The sequence below is a fragment of the Staurois parvus genome, unplaced genomic scaffold (assembly GCF_062004578.1).
Source record: "Staurois parvus isolate SC_StPar_1 unplaced genomic scaffold, SC_StPar_1.0 ptg001260l, whole genome shotgun sequence".
NCBI classification, from domain to species: domain Eukaryota; kingdom Metazoa; phylum Chordata; class Amphibia; order Anura; family Ranidae; genus Staurois; species Staurois parvus.
In genome coordinates this window covers 106,102-127,232 of record NW_028319056.1, presented here as the reverse complement: position 1 = coordinate 127,232, position 21,131 = coordinate 106,102, and the positions used below count along the sequence as shown (strand labels likewise).

Here is a 21,131-nt window from a genome sequence, read left to right as displayed (position 1 = left end):
TATATTTTATGTATTGATGTATTGAGGCAAGATGGAATGTGAAAAAAAAGTAAAGGCATGGAGCATGTCTGATGCTAAATAAAATAAAATACGCTCTTTTTTGCTATTTTCTACTTGTTTTTTTTTTCTTAAAATGCAAATAGATTTTATAAATCTTGGAAGACCTTAGGATCTATAAAAAATAAAATTGCTTCAGATATATTTTATGTATTGATGCATCAATGCAAGATAGGCTGTCTAAAAATATGCAACATGCATGATGCAAAATAAAATGAAACTTTATTTTGCTAATTTCTACTTGTTTTTTTTCTTAAAATGCAAATGCATTTAATAAATCTTGGAAGACCTTAGGATACATCAAAAAAATTGATTCAGATATATTTTATGTATTGATGTATAGATGCAAGATAGAATATGAAAACAAGTAAAAGCATGACGCATATCAACTTTTTATTTTGCTTTTTTATAGTATTTTCTACTTGTTTTTTCCCTTAAAATGCAAATAGATTTTATAAATCTTGGAGGACCTTAGGATAAATAAATAAAAATGTTTCAGATATATTTTATGTATTGATGTATTGATGCAAGACAGATTGTCAAAAAATAAAAAAAAATGTGGAGCGTGTCTGATGCAAGATAAAATATTTTTGTAATTATATACTTGTTCTTTCTATGAAAATGCAAATGCATTCAATAAATCTGGGAAGATCTTAGGACCAATAAAAAAAAATTGGTTTGTCAAAATAAACATAGGGCATGTCAATCTCTTTGAACAATGAATTTCCCGTGAACCAACCCTTCAAGATCCAGCTGAGGTGCTATGTGACTTTCTGCACATACACACCGATTTACATGAAAAATGTAGTCTGGGAAGGAAGACATTCTCTACAGGATGTCTTTTGTTGTAAATGAAAGGACTGAACTTCAATTTTCATGACAATCCCCCTAGGACATCCATGTTCTCAGCCAAGCAGAGGTCCTCTGGCACCCATCAATGCTGGTAAATTCTACTCTAACCTGTAAATAATCACTCCGGGGTGCAGTTGATATGGAAATGAGTGATGTCTTCACAAATGAGACCACAACAACCCCAGGCAACAGAAAACTTTCTCCTAGGACAGGCACGTAGGAGAGAGGTCAGTAATTAGATGGTGTCTCAGGAAGCTTTGTTACACACGGACTAATGATCATTAGCTGATTGGCCATGTAACTCTTGATGATTGGCCATGTAACTCTTGATGGACGTGATCCCAATGATCATGGCATGCCTTCTTGTTCCTGAACATGGTTGGTCATCCATTGTGGTTGGGTATAGGTTGATCCCAATGATCATTCATGGCATGCCTTCTTGTTCCTGAACATGGCTGGTCATCCATTGTGGTTGGGTATAGGTTGATCCCAACGATCATGGCATGCCTTCTTGTTCCTGAACATGGCTGGTCATCCATTGTGGTTGGGTATAGGTTGATCCCAACGATCATGGCATGCCTTCTTGTTCCTGAACATGGCTGGTCATCCATTGTGGTTGGGTATAGGTTGATCCCAACGATCATGGCATGCCTTCTTGTTCCTGAACATGGCTGGTCATCCATTGTGGTTGGGTATAGGTTGATCCCAACGATCATGGCATGCCTTCTTGTTCCTGAACATGGCTGGTCATCCATTGGGGTTGGGTGTAGGATGATCTTGTGCATATTCATAATATAGTCATTTGTAAAGCAGACTCTACAGGTGCATATTCTATTCAATTGTAATCAGAGAGGAGCCGAACACATCAGTTGGAATTTGGTTTGAGGAGGTTTTGTGAACTTTACTGCAGTTTGGGTGCAGAATCTGAACCCCACTGAAGTCAATGGGAGGCGAAAGTTAAAAAACGGTAAAGGCCATTTTCTAAGCTAATAAATGGCATGGAGTGGTTGGGCGCTGCTTAAAGTCTAGTACACTCTAATGAGAAAATCCGACAACCATCGTCCGATTCTCCATGTAAGTGCATATGTAGTCGGAATGGTATTGACCAGGTGCGGACTGACAACACATGGGGCCCCCAGGCAATAGGGGATCATGGGGCCCCTGTGTCCTCACCCACACTCAAAACACACCCAAAAAAGCCTATAAAAGGTACCAGGGACATTTCATTGGGCCCCTACTGACCCCCGGCCCTTGGGCAGTGCCCGTGTGCTCGAATGGTCAGTCAACCCTGGTATTGACTTGTTAGAAAATTCTCAGCAATTGTAGCTAAACACTAGCGTAGTAGAAGAGGAAGTGTAGGGTTGCTCTATGCTCCTGATCATGCACATTTTTTTTCTATACGATTGGGGGTGGGGACCTTACCATGGGGGACCCCAGACAGAGCACCCACACTTATTAGGGCAAGGGCCTCTTTCCCACAACCCTGGCCTGTGGTTTGGGTGGTCTGTGAATGGAGGATTATTGGAATCTGGAAGGCTCCTTTAAAAATAGGGGGTCCTCAGATATCATCTCCTCCCATGTGAGCAAGTAAGGAGTACATGGTATCCCTACTCATTCAGAAAAAAGGTAAACAGTAAAAAATGACACCATACATTGGACAAGTCCTTAAAAATAAAAAAAATTAAAAACCCAAATGTCCTACGATGTACATCGTGAAAATGTGGAATCGACTCCCTCAAGAGTTGGTTGTGGCCAGCTCAGTGGATTGCTGTAGGAAAGTCCTGGATTCTTTCTTGGATACACAGAATATAACTGGATATAACATTTATTGGGAAAGTTGATCCAGGGAATATCCGATTGCCTCTCGGGGGATCAGGAAGGAATTTTTTCCCCTGCAGACGCAAATGGAATCATGCTTTGCTGGGTTTTTGTGCCTTCCTCTGGATCAACTGTGAGTGTAGAATTATAACTTTTTTTTTTTTTAATGGTTGAACTGGATAGACTTTTGTCTGTTTTCAGCCAGATTAACTATATAACTATGTAAGTTATGCAGGAATGCAGATCTGCATCAGTCATGATGAATGACTTCCACTGACCAGCCAAAAGAAATAATTCCTGCTGACTGCCATCATGATCCACACATGATCCAGTCCCGTTGCTCTCCTGGGTGATGTCACTGATAAAAATGTGGCCGTGATTATATCAAAGTCCCAGTCCAAATATGGTCATGTGGTTTGATCACAGAAATGAATGGGGTCAGGTGAAGTCACTTGTTGCTAAGGATGCAGAGGCCGGCAGCACCCGCCACTTCCTTAACAACCATTGAAAGGAAGCTGTCATATACTGTATAGCAGTTGTAGATATTGCGCTACTCCATATGAACTTGTGTTCGGACCAAACCTTCAGCTTTTCTGCCTGCACACTCTACAGGGGACTATGTGTGAGAACCTGTCATTGAGCATAGGGTTCAGGTTCACCGCTACCGTGGATGTGAATATGCAAAAAGGATGGATGCTGCTTGGATCAGTCTAATAAAGTCAGTATCAGTGTTGGCCTCAGTTGCCACTCCCGCCATGCCCCCATTGTGTTTTGCACCACCCACCCCCCCTTAGTGACCAAGCCCCAGTGGGTGGGGTGAAATGCGTCAGTGGGGGATTGGAGTGGCAGCGCTCCAACACTAAGTCCAACACTGATACTGACTTTATTGGGCTGGTCCGAGCGATGTGCATTCTCTTTGCATATTAACATTCTTGGGTTGTGTTGAGATGCTGGCTCGCACTTTGGATGTACCGGCAAGGGAACTCTATGCTGTCTGGCTTTAAGCTGCATTGCAAGTCTGTTATATCACTGCTACCATGGGTTCAAGGTAGTTCCTGCAAGTTCGAAATTCATGGTCCTGCTGAATTAGTGTAGGGATTCCCCAGACCAAATTTTGTAACCGACATGCACAATAACTTTCATCTTGGGTGAATCAGAGTTCATTTTTTGGAGCACCTGACTGCTTCCTTTTGGTTCCCTATGTGATAAAAACAAAGTTAAGAAAAAATGTACAGAGCCCAGATCCCCATACCCTTTTTTGGCAAGAGCTTGCCTATTAGCCTTTAAAATGGACAGAATTTATTACTAAGATTCACCCCCCTATAGACTTCAATGTAAATTTGGTATCATTTAACATCCCTGAACTGAATCTAATTTCTTTTGTGACGGGATATGCATTGAGAGTTTGGTTGTATGAGAGCTATGCACCAAGTGTTTGATTGAACCAAAGTCTTGAGCCAGGGATTGACTCTATTTCTAAACAATTTTTATCACAAACAACTGCCATTTCCAATAAAATCCTGTGTTGCTGATCCCCTGCAGCCTTCTTTCAACCACTTCCTGTCTACGTTTAATAGCTGCATAGATTTTCTCAGAGGGGGTTTCTGAGAGTGAGGGTAGTCTTCATCAGAAGCCCCATGTGACAAGGTGAGCCTTTGGAAGCTGGCACCCCAGAGTGAAGTCACCAGGTACATGTTTGGGGGGGTTTTGGACCAGAACCTTTTTTCATTTATGGGTCACAGGGTGGCAACACAGAAGCACAATTGATGGACCAGGACAGAGCGCTGTCATTCTAAAACAGGATGTCCCTGAACAAGGACCCTTCCATTACAGTTGGGGAGATTCCACCTCTCTAGTTGTCTTGGTGACAGCTGGCACCAGAAGAGGAATAGAGGGTTAATCTTCCAATGGGGACCTGTCTGAAGCTGGGCATACACTGGTGTCCCAATGTGGACATAGTGTTCTGGCAGCAGCATCTGACACTAATTGGCTGCATCAGTTGATTGAAGGACATTGCTTCTTTGAGAGAAGTCGATCAAATGATTGACTTCTGTTGAGCCTGGATGACCACACACTGATTGAAATGTGCCTGCACCCTTTTGGGGTACCTTGATCCACACCACAAAATTGGTGAGCTAGTGAACTATTCAATTGTTTTGACCTTCTTTCATTGGGTAGCCGCTTTGGCAACTTTCCATTTACTTTTTGAATTTTGAACAATGTATGGCCAGCATAAGATGTGATTTGAGCTATATCTAAAATTAGAAACCTTCTCACTGTTCCAGTAGCTCTTGAACAATGCTTGGAAGAAACAAATCTATACTAAGACAAAAATGTTACAAAAGCATAAAAAAATCATAAAACTAAAAAATGGGTAAACTCAATGGACCGTTTGGTCTTTGTCATCCATCACTCCATTGTCATCCATTCTATCTTTATATGTTATTATATATTATTGCCTCGGTTACTTCTGATAATTAGAGTGTTTCATCACCTTGGGGGAGGTTTGAAACAGGATTGGTTTAATTCGTGTTCAATGACCAGAAACCAGTTAATCAGCTTTGTGGTCCTATAAAAGAGCCCTGTATTACAGAGTGACAGTAGACCATCACAGCAATCCAACCACAGCAAGGAGCTATCAGCTTTACACTGAACTATCATGTGGAGACTTCTGTCCCTTCTTCTGGTGCTCTTCCAAAAAAGTGAGTAACAGTCAACCATCCCAGCTCTGCAACACATCCACCATAGTCCAGGGACACCTTCTGTCCATCTTCTTATAGAATATGCTTCTTACTGCTGTATTTATCGATATACAGCTCAGTATAATGACATCACTTTACAATGTATACATCAGTCTTCCTCATCCAAGGTTCCTCCAGAAGTTGCTAAGGGTTTCATGAGCTATGAGTAATATCTGCCTCTCAGATCACTGACTCTAATGATCTTTTAGCTCTCTGAAAGGGGCATTCTTCCTACTGACCACAAAAGTAAGGGGCTTGTGTCCCCCTGACCCTCCGCTAATGTTAGATTGGCCATAGATATGGAAATTGTTAGCAGGGGTTTGCTGAAACCGGAAAATTATTTCAAGGCTTCACCATTTTTTTTAAAGGTTGTGAAAGGCTTAAGGAATCACTGTTAATAATAATATATTGTATCTACAAATCATGACAAATAAATGTGATGGTCACAGGGATGGGACTACAAGCTGACCTCAATGCACGGTGTAATTGGGCAACTATGTGGCAAATGAGGTTTAATGTTGATAAATGTAAGGTTCTGCACTTGGGGGCTAAGAATATGAATGCACCATACATACTAGGGGGGGTACAACTGGGGGGTCAATGGTGGAGAAGGATCTGGGGGTTCTGGAAGATCAAAAGCTTAATAATGGCATAATAACTGGAGAAAGTACAGAGAATGGCAACCAAACTGATAAGAGACATAGAAGAGCTCAGCTATGAGGAAAGAGATTAAGGGGGGATATGATCTCCATGTATAATACATAAGGGGGGATATGATCTCCATGTATAATACATAAGGGGGGATATGATCTCCATGTATAATACATAAGGGGGGGATATGATCTCCATGTATAATACATAAGAGGGATATGATCACCATGTATAATACATAAGGGGGGATATGATCTCCATGTATAATACATAAGAGGGATATGATCTCCATGTATAATACATAAGGGGGGATATGATCTCCATGTATAATACATAAGGGGGGATATGATCTCCATGTATAATACATAAGGGGGGATGTGATCTCCATGTATAATACTTAAGGGGGATATGATCTCCATGTATAATACATAAGAGGGGATATGATCTCCATGTATAATACATAAGGGGGGGGATATGATCACCATGTATAATACATAAGGGGGATATGATCTCCATGTATAATACATTCTTTCTTGGATACACAGAATATAACTGGATATAACATTTATAGGTAAAGTTGATCCAGGGAATATCCGATTGCCTCTCGGGGGATCAGGAAGGAATTTTTTCCCTGCAGGAGCAACTTGTATCATGCTTTGCTGGTTTTTGCCTTCTTCTGGATCAACTGTGGGTTTAGGATTATAACTTTTTTTTTTCTGCTGAACTGGATGGACTTTTGTATTTTTTCAGCCAGACTAATTATGTAACTATGAATGTTTCTACTGGTGGACAATGGAAACAATTATCCTTACATTGGTGGCTGGTGGGAAAAATGTTCCTTACATTGGTGGTCAGTGGGAAGAATGTCCCTTACATTGGTGGTCAGTGAGAAGAATGTCCCTTACATTGGGGGGTCAGTGGGAAGAATGTCCCTTACATTGGGGGTCAGTGGGAAGAATGTCCCTTACATTGGGGGTCAGTGGGAAGAATGTCCCTTACATTGGGGGTCAGTGGGAAGAATGTCCCTTACATTGGGGGTCAGTGGGAAGAATGTCCCTTACATTGGTGATCAGTGGGAGGAATGTCCCTTACATTGGTGGTCAGTGGTAAGAATGCTCCTTACATTGGTGGTCAGTGGGAATAATTCTCATTACATTGGAGGTCAGTGGTAAGAATGTCCCTTACATTGGTGATCAGTGGGAGGAATGTCCCTTACATTGGGGGTCAGTGGGAAGAATGTCCCTTACATTGGTGGCCAGTGGGAAGAATTCTCATTACATTGGTGGTCAGTGGGAAGAATGTCCCTTACATTGGAGGTCAGTGGTAAGAATGTCCCTTACATTGGTGGTCAGTGGGAAGAATGTCCCTTACACTGGTGATCAGTGGGAAGAATACACCTTACGTTGTGGTCAGGGGGAAGAAAGGCCCTTACATTGGTGGCCAATGGGAAGAATGCTCCCTATGTATGTGGTAATTGGTAAGAATGTCCCTTACATTAGTAGTGAGGGAGAAGAATGTCCCTTACATTGGTAGTCAGGAGGAAGAATGCCCCTTATATTGGTGATCAGGGGGAAGCATGCTCCCTACATTGGTGGTCAGTGGGAAGAATGCTCCTTACTTTGGTAGCCAGTGGAAAAATGTTCCGTATGTTGGGGGTCAGGGGAAAAACAAGCCCTGACCACTTTAGTGTATTGGGGGTGGAACATTTTTTGCAATTACTTTTTGCATTGATCATTGCAGTTCCTGTGTATTATCTGTACATTAGGATGATGATATACATGCAGCACAATGCTAACATAGTATAGCTGCCTTGGGCAACCAGATATCTCCATTCATTACTGTTCAGTACAGTCAAAGCTATAAAACATATCTGAAAGGTTCTTCTATGTAATTATATATTACACATAATGTATTGTTTTCAGTAAATCTATTGTATCGTATCCAGTAAAGCTTTTCTGCAGAACTGATAGTATGTCTAAACAATCTCTCTCTTTCTTTCTCTCTCTTTCTCTCTCTTCCCTTACTACCCCCCATGTATGTCCCATCTTTCATGTCTATTTTTCTCCTGTCTGTATTTCTTCTCCCTGCCTCTTCTCTTCTTTTCTTTCATTGTTCTCTCTTCTCACTTTTTTCCTCTCTCGCTCTCTCTCCATGACACACTTTTTCCCACCTCCTCTCTTTTCTCAATCCTTCTCTTCCTCTCCTCTCTTCCATTTTCTCCTCTCTTTTCCTTTTCTCCCCTCTTTTCTCCTCCCCTCCCTTCTCCTCTCCTCTCCTCTCCTCCCCTCTCTGCACCTCTTCTTTTCTCAGGATCCCCGGGGATTTTGGCACAATCAGGTAAATATAAATATTACTTATATACAGACATTAAATGTGGCTATTGAAGTGTTAGAGCTCTCAGAGAAATGTAGGAGAATGTACGGGTTTAATTAGACGGTAATTAGAAGGTCTGTTCAGGTCTGATTTATCTGTCAGCTGGTGCTGATGAAAGAAAGGGAATTCCTGAACTGACTGCATGAGATATTGTGTAGATGAGGATTGTAAAGCTAAGTGTGTATGTAGAGTCGTATGTCAACATATCATCCCCCAGATTTCCCCTAGAGGACAATGCTCATAGTACGATATCAATGACATGGAGAACTAAGTGGCATGATGTACAATAATTGAAAAAAATGCAGCGCTTCATATTGAAAAAATGACATAAATAAAAAGAATAAATAAAAGAATGAATAAAAGTCTTTAAAAAGTGCAACGTGGCAAACGTGATTCCTTAGATGGTGTTTAAAATAACGTGACTTCCGTGGTTCATGCGGAGTGAGTATATAATGTACTAACCAGATAGCACATGGTTATGTGCGTTGGAGTAAATAAGACCTACTCCAAAGGTACTCTGGGAACCGGAACTCTGCAAACAGGTGAGGTCGTCAGGTGGGGTTGAGTCACCAGATGTCATCAGACCAAAGCAGATTCCGTTATTCCAGTGTAATGTGTGATCATCACATAGGGTACATCATGCAGTATGGATTTCAGCCACCGGGGGGATCATGTACATGGGTGTGCGTCTCCTACCATGGGACACCTTGATGGGGGGGGGCTCACAGTTTCCAAAAAAAAAAAAAAAATGAGCCCAGAAAAAAAAAGGAAAACTCCAATAGTGTAGTATTTATTATAACTACAGGAGTTACAATTGCAAGCAAAAAATAAAGAGTAGAAAAAACAACTGACACTTACATCCAGAAGTGATGGGGTAGTGTATAGGTCATGAGTCCTTGTACAGGGGGGTCTCCCTTTTTTTTTTGGAAACTGTGAGCCCCCCCCCCCATCAAGGTGTCCCATGGTAGGAGACGCACACCCATGTACATGATCCCCCCGGTGGCTGAAATCCATACTGCATGATGTACCCTATGTGATGATCACACATTACACTGGAATAACGGAATCTGCTTTGGTCTGATGACATCTGGTGACTCAACCCCACCTGACGACCTCACCTGTTTGCAGAGTTCCGGTTCCCAGAGTACCTTTGGAGTAGGTCTTATTTACTCCAACGCACATAACCATGTGCTATCTGGTTAGTACATTATATACTCACTCCGCATGAACCACGGAAGTCACGTTATTTTAACAACCATCTAAGGAATCACGTTTGCCACGTTGCACTTTTTAAAGACTTTTATTCATTCTTTTATTTATGTCATTTTTTCAATATGAAGCGCTGCATTTTTTTCAATTATTGTACAATACATTAGAGGATTCAGGTATTTCCTTTTTATGCTGGCGGCTGATCTTTTATTATTTTATATTTATTTTATGCTACCCTAGCGCTCGTATATCCACCGTGCCATTCAAGTGGCATGATGATTTGCCAGAAAATTTGCCATATATTCTCTGGGAAAGAATCTCCTGGGAGAGACTAAACAGACATTTACTAATATCTGTAGTTCAGAAAAAGGAAGAGGTTTTATCCCTCGCACTTCAGTTTTAAATGGTGTTGGTATCCTTATCTTCTCCATTTGTTCTGGTGACCACTGTGACTAAAGCCAGTCATACATGATGTGATTTTCTGTCCTGCAACCGTGGGTTGCAGGAAAGAAAATAATTTGATTTCCCCCGTCAACACAGCAATTGTTGATGGGGGAATCCCTCCCACTAAACTATTGTGTTCTCCTGGTGAGGGTTGGTTTGGGGGGAAGAGGAGTGGTGGCATGGAGCCACCATTAGTGATTATTGCTAGTGGCTATATCTGCTGGCAATAATTACATGTAAAAATCCAACATGCTGGTTGTACCCAAGTTGATCGATGGCACAATCAGCCTGCCCATAGATGGTTCAAATCTCAGCCAGTTCCAACTGAACCAGCTGAGATTTGAACCATCTATGGCCTGCTTAAGATAAAACGTTATAAGAAACCAAAATGTTACAGTCCTCACAAGAACAGGAACAGAGGAGAAATCTTCCAATTTGGACACCTGATCTGGTGACAACACTAGTAGATTGTTAAATGTTCAAACATAAAGTTCTCCGAATATTAAATGACCTGTCAGCCAAAAGTACTACAATATTGTATTTGCTGTCAACATTCAATTTTGGAATGAATATACTTTCCTGAGGGAAAACTCTGTTAGAAATTTGTTTTCAAAAAAAAAATTCCGTCCTGTTCCTTGGAATTTTCTCATCAATGAAGTAAACAAACGAACATCAATTTGACTTCACTAACTTTTGGAAAATCAAACAAAGATTCCTAAAATGAAAAATTTCACAAAATTTTACTAATGTATGGCTAGCTTTGGAGGAGAGTTCCTTTCACCTTGAAGAAATTTGAGCTTCAGTCTAGTTATTGATATGACAACAGGACAGGTATGGAAAAATAATCCTATTCTCCTCTGTTTGAACAGCCTGCGGGAGACCAATGGTGGAAGGTCGCATTGTCGGCGGGGGAGATGCCGGAAAGGGTGCTTGGCCATGGCAGGTTGAGCTACGGATGAATGGAATGTCGATATGTGGCGGGTCCCTCATCACCAAGTCTGTAGTTCTGACTGCTGCACACTGCTTTGCGATGTAAGGAAACAGACCATCCAAGGTTAAACTGGTGCTGAATACCCACGAGGAAAGAAGGGGGGGGGACAAGAGAAGGCAGTATTGGGGCATCTGCCTGGGGCACAGCCAAGACAAGGAAGGCAAAACTGAACAGAAATAGAGAAACTGACTTTGGGCATTGCATGTAAGATGTGCAAATGTCTAAAGTAACTGTAATACGTTGTTTTCTAGGCATGATATCAATCAGTTAATACCTGGTCAAAAACATACACTATATGGCCAAACATTTGTGGACATCCAACCATCACAATAACTACATGGCCAAAAGTATGTGTGTCCCCTCTCCAAATGATTGCATTTAATGTCTCCAGTGAGGGGTCCTGTTAGTACCACACCATACAAAGACATTGTAGACAATAGTGCTCTTCCTCCCTTGCAGTAACAGTTTGGTGAAGACCCTTTTATTTTCCACCATGACGATGACCCTGTGTACAAAGCCAGTTCCATAAAGACATAGTTTGACCAGTTTGGTGTAGAGGAACTCGAGTGTCCTGCACAGAGCCCTGACCTCAACCTACAGAGCCCTACTGAACACCTTTGGGAGGGATTGGAACACTTACTGTACATCAGGTCTTCACTTCAACCTTCAGCACTTGGCCTCACAATTGAGCACAAATGCCCAGAGACACCCTCCAAAATCTTGCAACATCCCTCCCAGAAGAGTGGGAACTGGTATAGCCAGCAGAGGGAAATGAGGAAAGGAGGCAACTTCCCAACTCCATATTAATGCCGATTGTTTTAGAATGACCAACAAGCTCATGTGATGATCGGGTGGCCGCACACTTTTGGTATATAGTGAATTTCAAATTACTGCAATTATATTTTTGACCAGTAGAGGGAATCTACAGCACTTCATTCATTCATTCACTCATTCATTCTAAAGGCAGCAGGTTAGTAAAAATGAAAGGATAAGTTCACCTTTGGGAACACGTTACATGTTCCACCCATTTTTAGAGTATAGCATGTAGCATGTTCCTCATCCTGCAGCCGCCGAAAAGTTCCCCATACTAGCTGTCAGTTTTCAAAAACAGCGCGGCCATGCGGGGCTGCGCCCACAGAGCCACATTATTCATTCACAGTGTCCTGTGAATGAATGGACTACAAATCTTAGTGGCTCTTGGCTTGTAGTCCTCAGTGAACTACAATGGGCACTGTGAGCACTGTGATAGTTCATTGAGTCTTCCTGTCAACAAGTATCAGCTTGCCTGCATGGGATGTACAGGAAAGCAGATACACTGACAGTGTGCAGGAGACCTGCATGGCATCAGGGATCAGAAGATCGCTGGTGCAATGCTTTACAGGTGCAATGCTAATTTTTTACCTGCAAAAAATATATGCTTTTATTATTTTTTTGTGGAAAGGTGAATTTACCCTTTAAGGAGATACATGGGAATCTATGTATAAATGTTACCGTGCCCTAAGCATTCGCACAGGCACAGTGAACTATCGCCATATTATTTTTAATATGATTATCTCCTATAATTGTCAGCTCCATCTAGTGGTCATAAAGCATTTTTTATGATTGAGGTATTTTAGAAAAATACTATATTATGGCCAGTAGATGGAGCTGATGATCATAGGAGACAATGATACTACAAACAGTATGGTGACTGTGCCTGTGTGAATGCTTAAAGTGTTACTAAACCCCCAACAGTACAATCAGTCTGTATATGCAGTGAAGCATGCTTGTTATACTCACTGTGAAAAAAATATATTTTTTCGTTGTTAGCCTGTAATCCATATGTGTGGTAGAGAAGTGGGTGAGCTTTCATGTCCACATGGGAGACAAAGGTCTCCGAGCTGAACGCACGCTCACAGCGCACATCCAGCACTGAGGCCGAGTTGTGGAAGACAGAGCTGTGTTAATGCATGGGCACTGCCCAGGGGCCTCAGGTACATTGGGGGCCCCATGATAATCTTACATTACATCATACTTGCCAACTGTCCCAGATTTGCCGGGACAGTCGCTCTTTTTTCTAAGCTGTCCTGGGATGGCCCGGGCAGCATCCTAGAACCTGTACTGTGCCCTCCTGACTCTCTCTGCACTGTGCCCTCCTGGTCCCCGTATTGTGCCCTCCTGGTCCCAGTATTGTGCCCTCCTGACTCCCCCTGTACTGTGCCCTCCTGGTCCCAGTATTGTGCCCTTCTGGTCCCAGTATTGTGCCCTCCTGGTTCCAGTATTGTGCCCTCCTGACTCCCCCTGTACTGTGCCCTCCTGGTCCCAGTATTGTGCCCTCCTGACTCCCCCTGTACTGTGCCCTTCTGGTCCCAGTATTGTGCCCTCCTGGTCCCAGTATTGTGCCCTTCTGACTCCCCCTGTACTGTGCCCTCCTGGTCCCAGTATTGTGCCCTCCTGGTCCCAGTATTGTGCCCTCCTGACTCCCCCTGTACTGTGTCCTCCTGGTCCCAGTATTGTGCCCTCCTGACTCCCCCTGTACTGTGTCCTCCTGGTCCCAGTATTGTGCCCTCCTGACTCTCTCTGTACTGTGCCCTCCTGATCCCAATATTGTGCCCTCCTGGTCCCAGTATTGTGCCCTCCTGACTCCCCCTGTACTGTGTCCTCCTGGTCCCAGTATTGTGCCCTCCTGGTCCCAGTATTGTGCCCTCCTGGTCTCAGTATTGTGCCCTCCTGACTCCCCATGTACTGTGCCCTCCTGACCTCCCCTGTACTGTGCCCTCCTGGTCCCAGTATTGTGCCCTCCTGATCCCCCCTGTACTGTGCCCTCCTGATCCCCCTGTATTGTTCCCTCCTGACTCCCCCTGTATTGTGCCCTCCTGGTCCTAGTATTGTGCCCTTCTGAATCCCTCTGTACTGTGTCCTCCTGACCCCCCCCCCTCATTCTGTGCCCTTTGTGTTGATTAGTCTTTGATTTATGGCATTTTCTTCTATTGTTTAAAATCAATTTTACTGAAAGTACTAACAAATATATATTTAATTCTAACAACTATTTTTGCTTTCATTCTTGAGAGTAGGTGCGCAAATTGTGTCAGGCTGGTAGGGGCCCCAATGCATTACTTTGCCCAGGGGACTATGATACTATTACGATGGCCCTGCCAAGAGACAGCTCTTGATCTATGCTAATGATCAGGAGTCGGTGGGACCAGGCTCCCAATCATGTGACCACTATGATAGCCAATCACAGTGGTCACATGATTGGGTACACCTTCCCGCCACCCTCCCCCCAGGCATTATAGACCAGATAGCACGACACAAGGGTGGGTTATAAATAGGATGAATATTTTTCATCCATGAATGCTTTATAAAACTTTGAAATGTCATATTCGATCTACCTCGACCCATCTTGTAAATGTTTATATACTAACTCCTCTCTCACAGGCCTTTGAACATCTCCATTTACTCAGTCTACCTTGGGGTGCACCGGCTCACCAGCCTGGAGGATAGCAGCATAGTGGCCAGAGAAGTCCAAAATGTCATCATAAACCCGAATTACACCGTAGATGGATCTGGTGGGGACATCGCCCTGATTGTACTAGATGAACCTGTGGTATTCACACCCTACATCCTTCCCATCTGCCTACCATCTCCGACTCTTCAACTTCCAGAAGGGACCCAATGCTGGGCAACTGGCTGGGGGAACATTCAAGAAAAAGGTAATACAAACCAATACTCTATAGCTCCCTTCTGAAAAGTCAAACTTTCACCCTTGAAAGTGCAAACAACAAACACCTTTTCAATAATCCAATGTAACCCTCTCCCACAATCTCATATACATAAATATAAATGTAAATGTCCACACCTCAATCCAAAAATATAAAATTGTGTAATAAAGTCCAAAAATAGAAAAATAAAATGGAAAGTAAAGTCCAAATAAATAACAATAGTCCTTTTGTGTGTAAAACATCCAAAGAATATCCAAAAATATCCAAAAATATCCAAAAATATCCAGAATCTTCCTACTCAATCCAAACGATCCTCAAAGAACGAAAAATAATATAGTGCATTATCCTTAATACATATTATTGTGAAATGATATCATGCAATCACATCAGTGATCAGGATAGATAAACGAATAAGTGATGGTGAAATCACCTCAATCCTGTGCTCTTAGTGAGAGAACACTGCATAAGTGAGAATAGAACCACACAGTGTAATCTAAATATTAACAACCGTGACATAAGTGTCAAAGCAGTGCCACACTCTGTAAAGGGATATGGTTGCAATTACCCTCTTGTTGTTTAAATAGAGGACATATAAAATACTTAAATCCCCAAGGTAGCCTTCCTGCGAGGTGCGTCTTCCTCCCAGGAATAGACAGTGGGGTCCCTTTTTCTTCCAAGGTCAAATCCCTCAAAGAGACCACGGTCCCCGTATCTCTCGGGTGGAAAATAGGAGCAAACTCAGTGGAGTGTCATAAAAGTACACTTTAATTAGGTAGACTCACATTTCAGTTAATACCGTCCATCTCCCCCTCCGTTCGTTCGTACACAGAAACAAAAATGGCCGCGCTGCTCCTTCCGGCTGCAGCGTCTGAGCGTCTGACGTCACGACCCTGACGCGTTTCGTCACTTCCGACTTTTTCACAAGGGAAAAAGTCGGAAGTGACGAAACGCGTCAGGGTCGTGACGTCAGACGCTCAGACGCTGCAGCCGGAAGGAGCAGCGCGGCCATTTTTGTTTCTGTGTACGAACGAACGGAGGGGGAGATGGACGGTATTAACTGAAATGTGAGTCTACCTAATTAAAGTGTACTTTTATGACACTCCACTGAGTTTGCTCCTATTTTCCACCCGAGAGATACGGGGACCGTGGTCTCTTTGAGGGATTTGACCTTGGAAGAAAAAGGGACCCCACTGTCTATTCCTGGGAGGAAGACGCACCTCGCAGGAAGGCTACCTTGGGGATTTAAGTATTTTATATGTCCTCTATTTAAACAACAAGAGGGTAATTGCAACCATATCCCTTTACAGAGTGTGGCACTGCTTTGACACTTATGTCACGGTTGTTAATATTTAGATTACACTGTGTGGTTCTATTCTCACTTATGCAGTGTTCTCTCACTAAGAGCACAGGATTGAGGTGATTTCACCATCACTTATTCGTTTATCTATCCTGATCACTGATGTGATTGCATGATATCATTTCACAATAATATGTATTAAGGATAATGCACTATATTATTTTTCGTTCTTTGAGGATCGTTTGGATTGAGTAGGAAGATTCTGGATATTTTTGGATATTTTTGGATATTTTTGGATATTCTTTGGATGTTTTACACACAAAAGGACTATTGTTATTTATTTGGACTTTACTTTCCATTTTATTTTTCTATTTTTGGACTTTATTACACAATTTTATATTTTTGGATTGAGGTGTGGACATTTACATTTATATTTATGTATATGAGATTGTGGGAGAGGGTTACAAGAAAAAGGTAAGCTTTGTAACAAAATGTCAAAAGACACGTTAATATCGTGAGCTAAGTGGAACGTTAGTCACATGAAACATACAATTCCGCACCTCTCCACCCACCCCGCGTCCTACCCAGAAAGTACAACAATTATTGAAGCTTCCCGAGTTGATTTTATTTGTAGTTATACCTTTCTGTAAAATTAACCCTGAATTTGACCTGTAGACAGTGGTGTATTTAGGTTTCATGCTGCCCTAGGCAACACAAAAATTGCCTCCCCAGAGACCCTGACACCGACCAACACCCCCCCCCCCCCTACCCAAGAGAGCCTTCCACTACCACCACCCCTGATACACTGGCCACCCCCCCTACACACACACCCTAGCGAGAGAGAGTAGACACTCACCTTCACAGCTCCGAACATCCCCGGGAATGAGAGACGGGCTCCACATACACCATCAAGCAGCCTACAGTCTCTCTCAGATCCCACCTGGTCCCCATGCTACGTGTATCCCTTCTTCCATCCCTTATTCCAGGGGGCGACGCTGCTCCCCTGAAAAATACCGCCCTAGGAGAATGCCTTGTTTGCCTTGTGGTAAATACGCCTCTTCCCATTGAAATCAATGGAAAACGCCTGAAAAATGCCTGAAAAATGCCTGAAAAACATCTGAAAAGCGCCTGAAAGGAGCCTCAAATATGCTTCTTCCCATTGAAATCAATAGAAAATGCCTGAAAAACATCTGAAAAGCGCCTAAAAAGTGCCTCAAAAATGCATATTCCCATTGAAATCAATGGAAAACGCCTGAAAAGTGCTTCAAAAATGCCTCTGAGAAGTCACGTGTCCTTTAAAAAATGCTCGGAAAGCGCGGCAAAAGTGATGTAAAAACGCCTATGCGTTTTTGCGGCGGATCAGTGTGAAAGTAGCCTTAGTTGTCATTAATTTTTTTCTCAAGGGGGTTCTTTTTGCATCTCCAGAACATTCATTTTGTGCCGTTATTTTAGCAATCCGTTGCATGAGTTTGAGATGTTATAGTTCCGTATTTTTCCCAAAACCTTTTTATTCAGGCTGATGGCCAGTAGGTGGCGCCATAGAGAAGCTTTAATAGTAATGCTTTGTTCTTTGTTTTTCCCAGCTCCGCTCCCATCCCCCACAACCCTACAGGAGGTGCAGGTGGCTGTGATCAGCAACCAGAACTGCGAGGCCATGTATCGCTCCGTGTTTAGGTACAGGCCTAGTATGAATCTGATCCATGCAGACATGATGTGTGCCGGGTACAAGGGAGGACAAAAAGACGCTTGCAAGGTAGGTCAACATACTGGTATGATACTAACATGATGACCTGCTAACAGACAATAAACACCTACAGCACCTTGCTGGCCCCTCCCACCAGCCATGATCTGCTTGCATTTGCATAGAGAAGCACTGGGACTCAGCAAAAAATGGAAAAGGTTTTATTGAAAATTGCAATTAACAAGTTCAGGAGGGATGGGGACTCTTCTTTCCTCGCATGAATTTATGAATTGGATATTTACTTTGGTATTTTTGCGAATACGAATTAGTAATTGTGTGCGCAGCGCTGCAATCATTTCCAATGCATTTTATGTGGGATTGCTGTAGAGTTGAATTATGTATAGTAACAAATTTACTGGCAATTTTTTTTTATTTTATTTGGTCCCATCTCAAGAATAAGTCTTTATTAAAAACTACCCACGTGGAAGAAAAATATATTTGAAATATATTTTAAAAATATTCCTCCCAAATATATTGCCATATATTTGAAATGCTACAATTGTGACCATATTCAATATATTTCAAAATATATTTGAATATTATTATTATATAGGATTTATATAGCTCCAACAGTTTGCTCAGCGCTTTACAATATAACGGGAGACAATTCAGTTCAATACAAGAGGGCTAGGAGGGTCTGATTCTGGGAGCTTACAATCTAAGATATATATATATATATATATATAGAAGATTGAAATGCGTTCTTATCACTAAATATATATTTTTTTTTAAATATATTCTTTAGATTTATTTTAACATATGAAAAAGTCATTTTAACATATATTTTTACAAAAAATTGTATAGGCATTCCAAAAATGTAGATTTGTATTTTTAAAGACATACAGTATATTTGAAATGTATTTTTAAAAATATTTATATTTTTATGTTTTTATATTTTTCATGTATTTGGTAATAAAAACACATTTCAACATGAAGTATATATATATATATATATATATATATATATATATATATATATATAATACGGCCAAAATTGTAGTATTTCAAATATATGTCAATATATTTGGGAAAAATATTTCAAATATATTTTTCTTCCATATGGGTTCTTAATATATTTAATGAAAACTCTGCCACTTTCTCCCCTTATTATTGCAGGGTGACTCCGGCGGCCCTCTGGTTCACAACGTCAATGGCACCTGGGTTCAAGTTGGGATTATCAGCTGGGGATTTGGCTGCGCCAAGCCAAACCAGCCCGGAGTCTACACAAATGTCCAGTATTACATGTCCTGGCTCATGACCAACGTGCCATCTCTCATGTATGACAGAATTGGGAACACATTAACATCCTCCTCAGAGCTGAGAAATGAAACTTTGTATAAAGGGTATGCCAGCATGGGAGCATTGCCGTCTGGTGCTCCATCTCACATTTATGCCTTGTACATGGTCACCATCTTCATCCCCCTCTGGTTTATGTTCTTTTCATGATAAATCCCATCACACGTTTGCTTCCATGTCTCCCTATATATAAAACCTTTTAAATCGTGGAAGTGGCTTTACCTAAAAACAATCAATGTGAAACTACGTATCGGATTTGTTAGCTGCAGCCAACCTATCTGTGTGATAGACGTACTCTGTGTTGGGTACAAAGATGGACACTTTAAAAACATTGTTGACTTTATTTATTTTCATTTTTTTTTAAATAGCTAAATTTTTAGCATTGTTTAACCTCTTTGGAGTGTCTTTACTTGTGCGTGTAAGTTATGTGTGTTTATTGAAGAAAAATATTTATTTTCTTACTATATTGTTATTTTATATTTATGTTCAAAACACTTAAATAATATATAATATAATAATATGGACCTATTATTTATTTCAGCAACAATTGTTCTTATTATATTGTTATTTATTTAAATAATGTTCAAAATGCTTATATATAAAAATAAATAAAAATGTTTTGTATACCCTCAGTTGTATTTATTTCAGTAACAATTTGATAGGTTTAAAGGTCAAAAACAATCTATTTTTGTAGGCATTCCAATTCAGAAATAAAGGTTTGAAACTCACAGCTGGGAGATGGGGCAGAGCTTTGTCATCCTATAACAGAAAGTAGCTGAACAAAGACATCCGTGGCAGGATCACCTGAGATTATATTAAGGAAAGCTGCAGATTGAAAATTGATATTAAAATAACTTGAAAATGAGTTTCTCTTGGATTTAACATTTTGGGCTTGAAGCACATTCAATCAATAATGCCAGAGAGCAAAAAAGTGAGCGCTTTCAATAAACAAGCAACTGAGGCACACAGGATAACCAAAAAATCCTCACATGAAAATAAAATAAAAGTGCAGCGCTAGGAATTAAATGAGACACAATAAAAAGTGATCATAAAAAGTCCCAATTGTGGTGACCTAGGGTAACAATGCACACTAACCAGAAGTGCACATAAATAGTGCAGTGTAGGAAGAATGGAGTTCATAAAGTAGTCATCAGCATGGAGAGGGTAGATGTATTCCCTTGATCAATGAAGGTCCACACGATGATACAGAGCTAGGCAGAAGAAATCCACTAGATGGCAGAAAATAATCACGGCTCCACCAAAGAAAACACTGCTCCTCCACTGTACACCAACGATATCTGAGAGAAAAGATGCTCCCATTGATTTAGTAGTGGAAATAGGTCGTTTGACCAGTTCATCTCCAACACCTGTACATCTGTACCAACAGCTTTCCCTAGCTACCCACTAGGTACAGCCTGATGCTATACCTAGTTGCTAGTGGTTGGAGGCCGGCCACACAGGCTTTTGTCTCCCTGCACACAGATAAGATGTTTGCTTCCCAGTCAGCTCAGGCACAGATCTGGAACCAAACGACCTATTTCCACTACTAAATCAATGGGAGCATCTTTTCTCTCAGATATCGTTGGTGTACATTGGAGGAGCAGTGTTTTCTTTGGTGGAGCCGTGATAATTTTCTGCAATCTAGTGGATTTCTTCTGCCTAGCTCTGTATCATCGTGTGGACCTTCATTGATCAAGGGAATACATCTACCCTCCCCATGCTGATGACTACTTTATGAACTCCATTCTTCCTACACTGCACTATTTATGTGCACTTCTGGTTAGTGTGCATTGTTACCCTAGGTCACCACAATTGAGACTTTTTATGATCACTTTTTATTGTGTCACATTTAATTCCTAGCGCTGCACTTTTATTTTATAATTAATAATGCCAGCATATATTGTAAAGATACTTTTTTTCAAGCGATATTGCTTTTTTATACTTTTTAAAAGTTTTTCTT

General features: G+C 41.4%; 1 protein-coding gene across 1 annotated transcript; it reads left to right on the top strand.

The window, feature by feature from the left end:
• The first annotated feature begins 5,386 nt into the window (after window positions 1-5,386).
• Window positions 5,387-19,543, top strand: LOC149437747 (serine protease 27-like). Its single transcript, XM_089660666.1, has 5 exons — window positions 5,387-5,429; window positions 11,015-11,177; window positions 14,554-14,828; window positions 17,718-17,887; window positions 18,992-19,543. Exons 1-5 carry the CDS (start codon window positions 5,387-5,389, stop codon window positions 19,319-19,321), a joined length of 981 nt encoding a protein of 326 aa, XP_089516792.1. The 3' UTR covers window positions 19,322-19,543.
• The last annotated feature ends 1,588 nt before the right edge of the window (window positions 19,544-21,131 follow it).

What these genes read in the sequence shown, in the direction of transcription:
- LOC149437747 (XM_089660666.1), top strand. Translation starts at nt 5,387, where the DNA reads ATGTGGAGACTTCTGTCCCTTCTTCTGGTGCTCTTCCAAAAAA. An exon ending in GCTGCACACTGCTTTGCGAT is followed by an intron (nt 11,178 to 14,553) that starts GTAAGGAAACAG and finishes CCTCTCTCACAG; the next exon opens with GCCTTTGAACATCTCCATTT. An exon ending in GGGGAACATTCAAGAAAAAG is followed by an intron (nt 14,829 to 17,717) that starts GTAATACAAACC and finishes TGTTTTTCCCAG; the next exon opens with CTCCGCTCCCATCCCCCACA.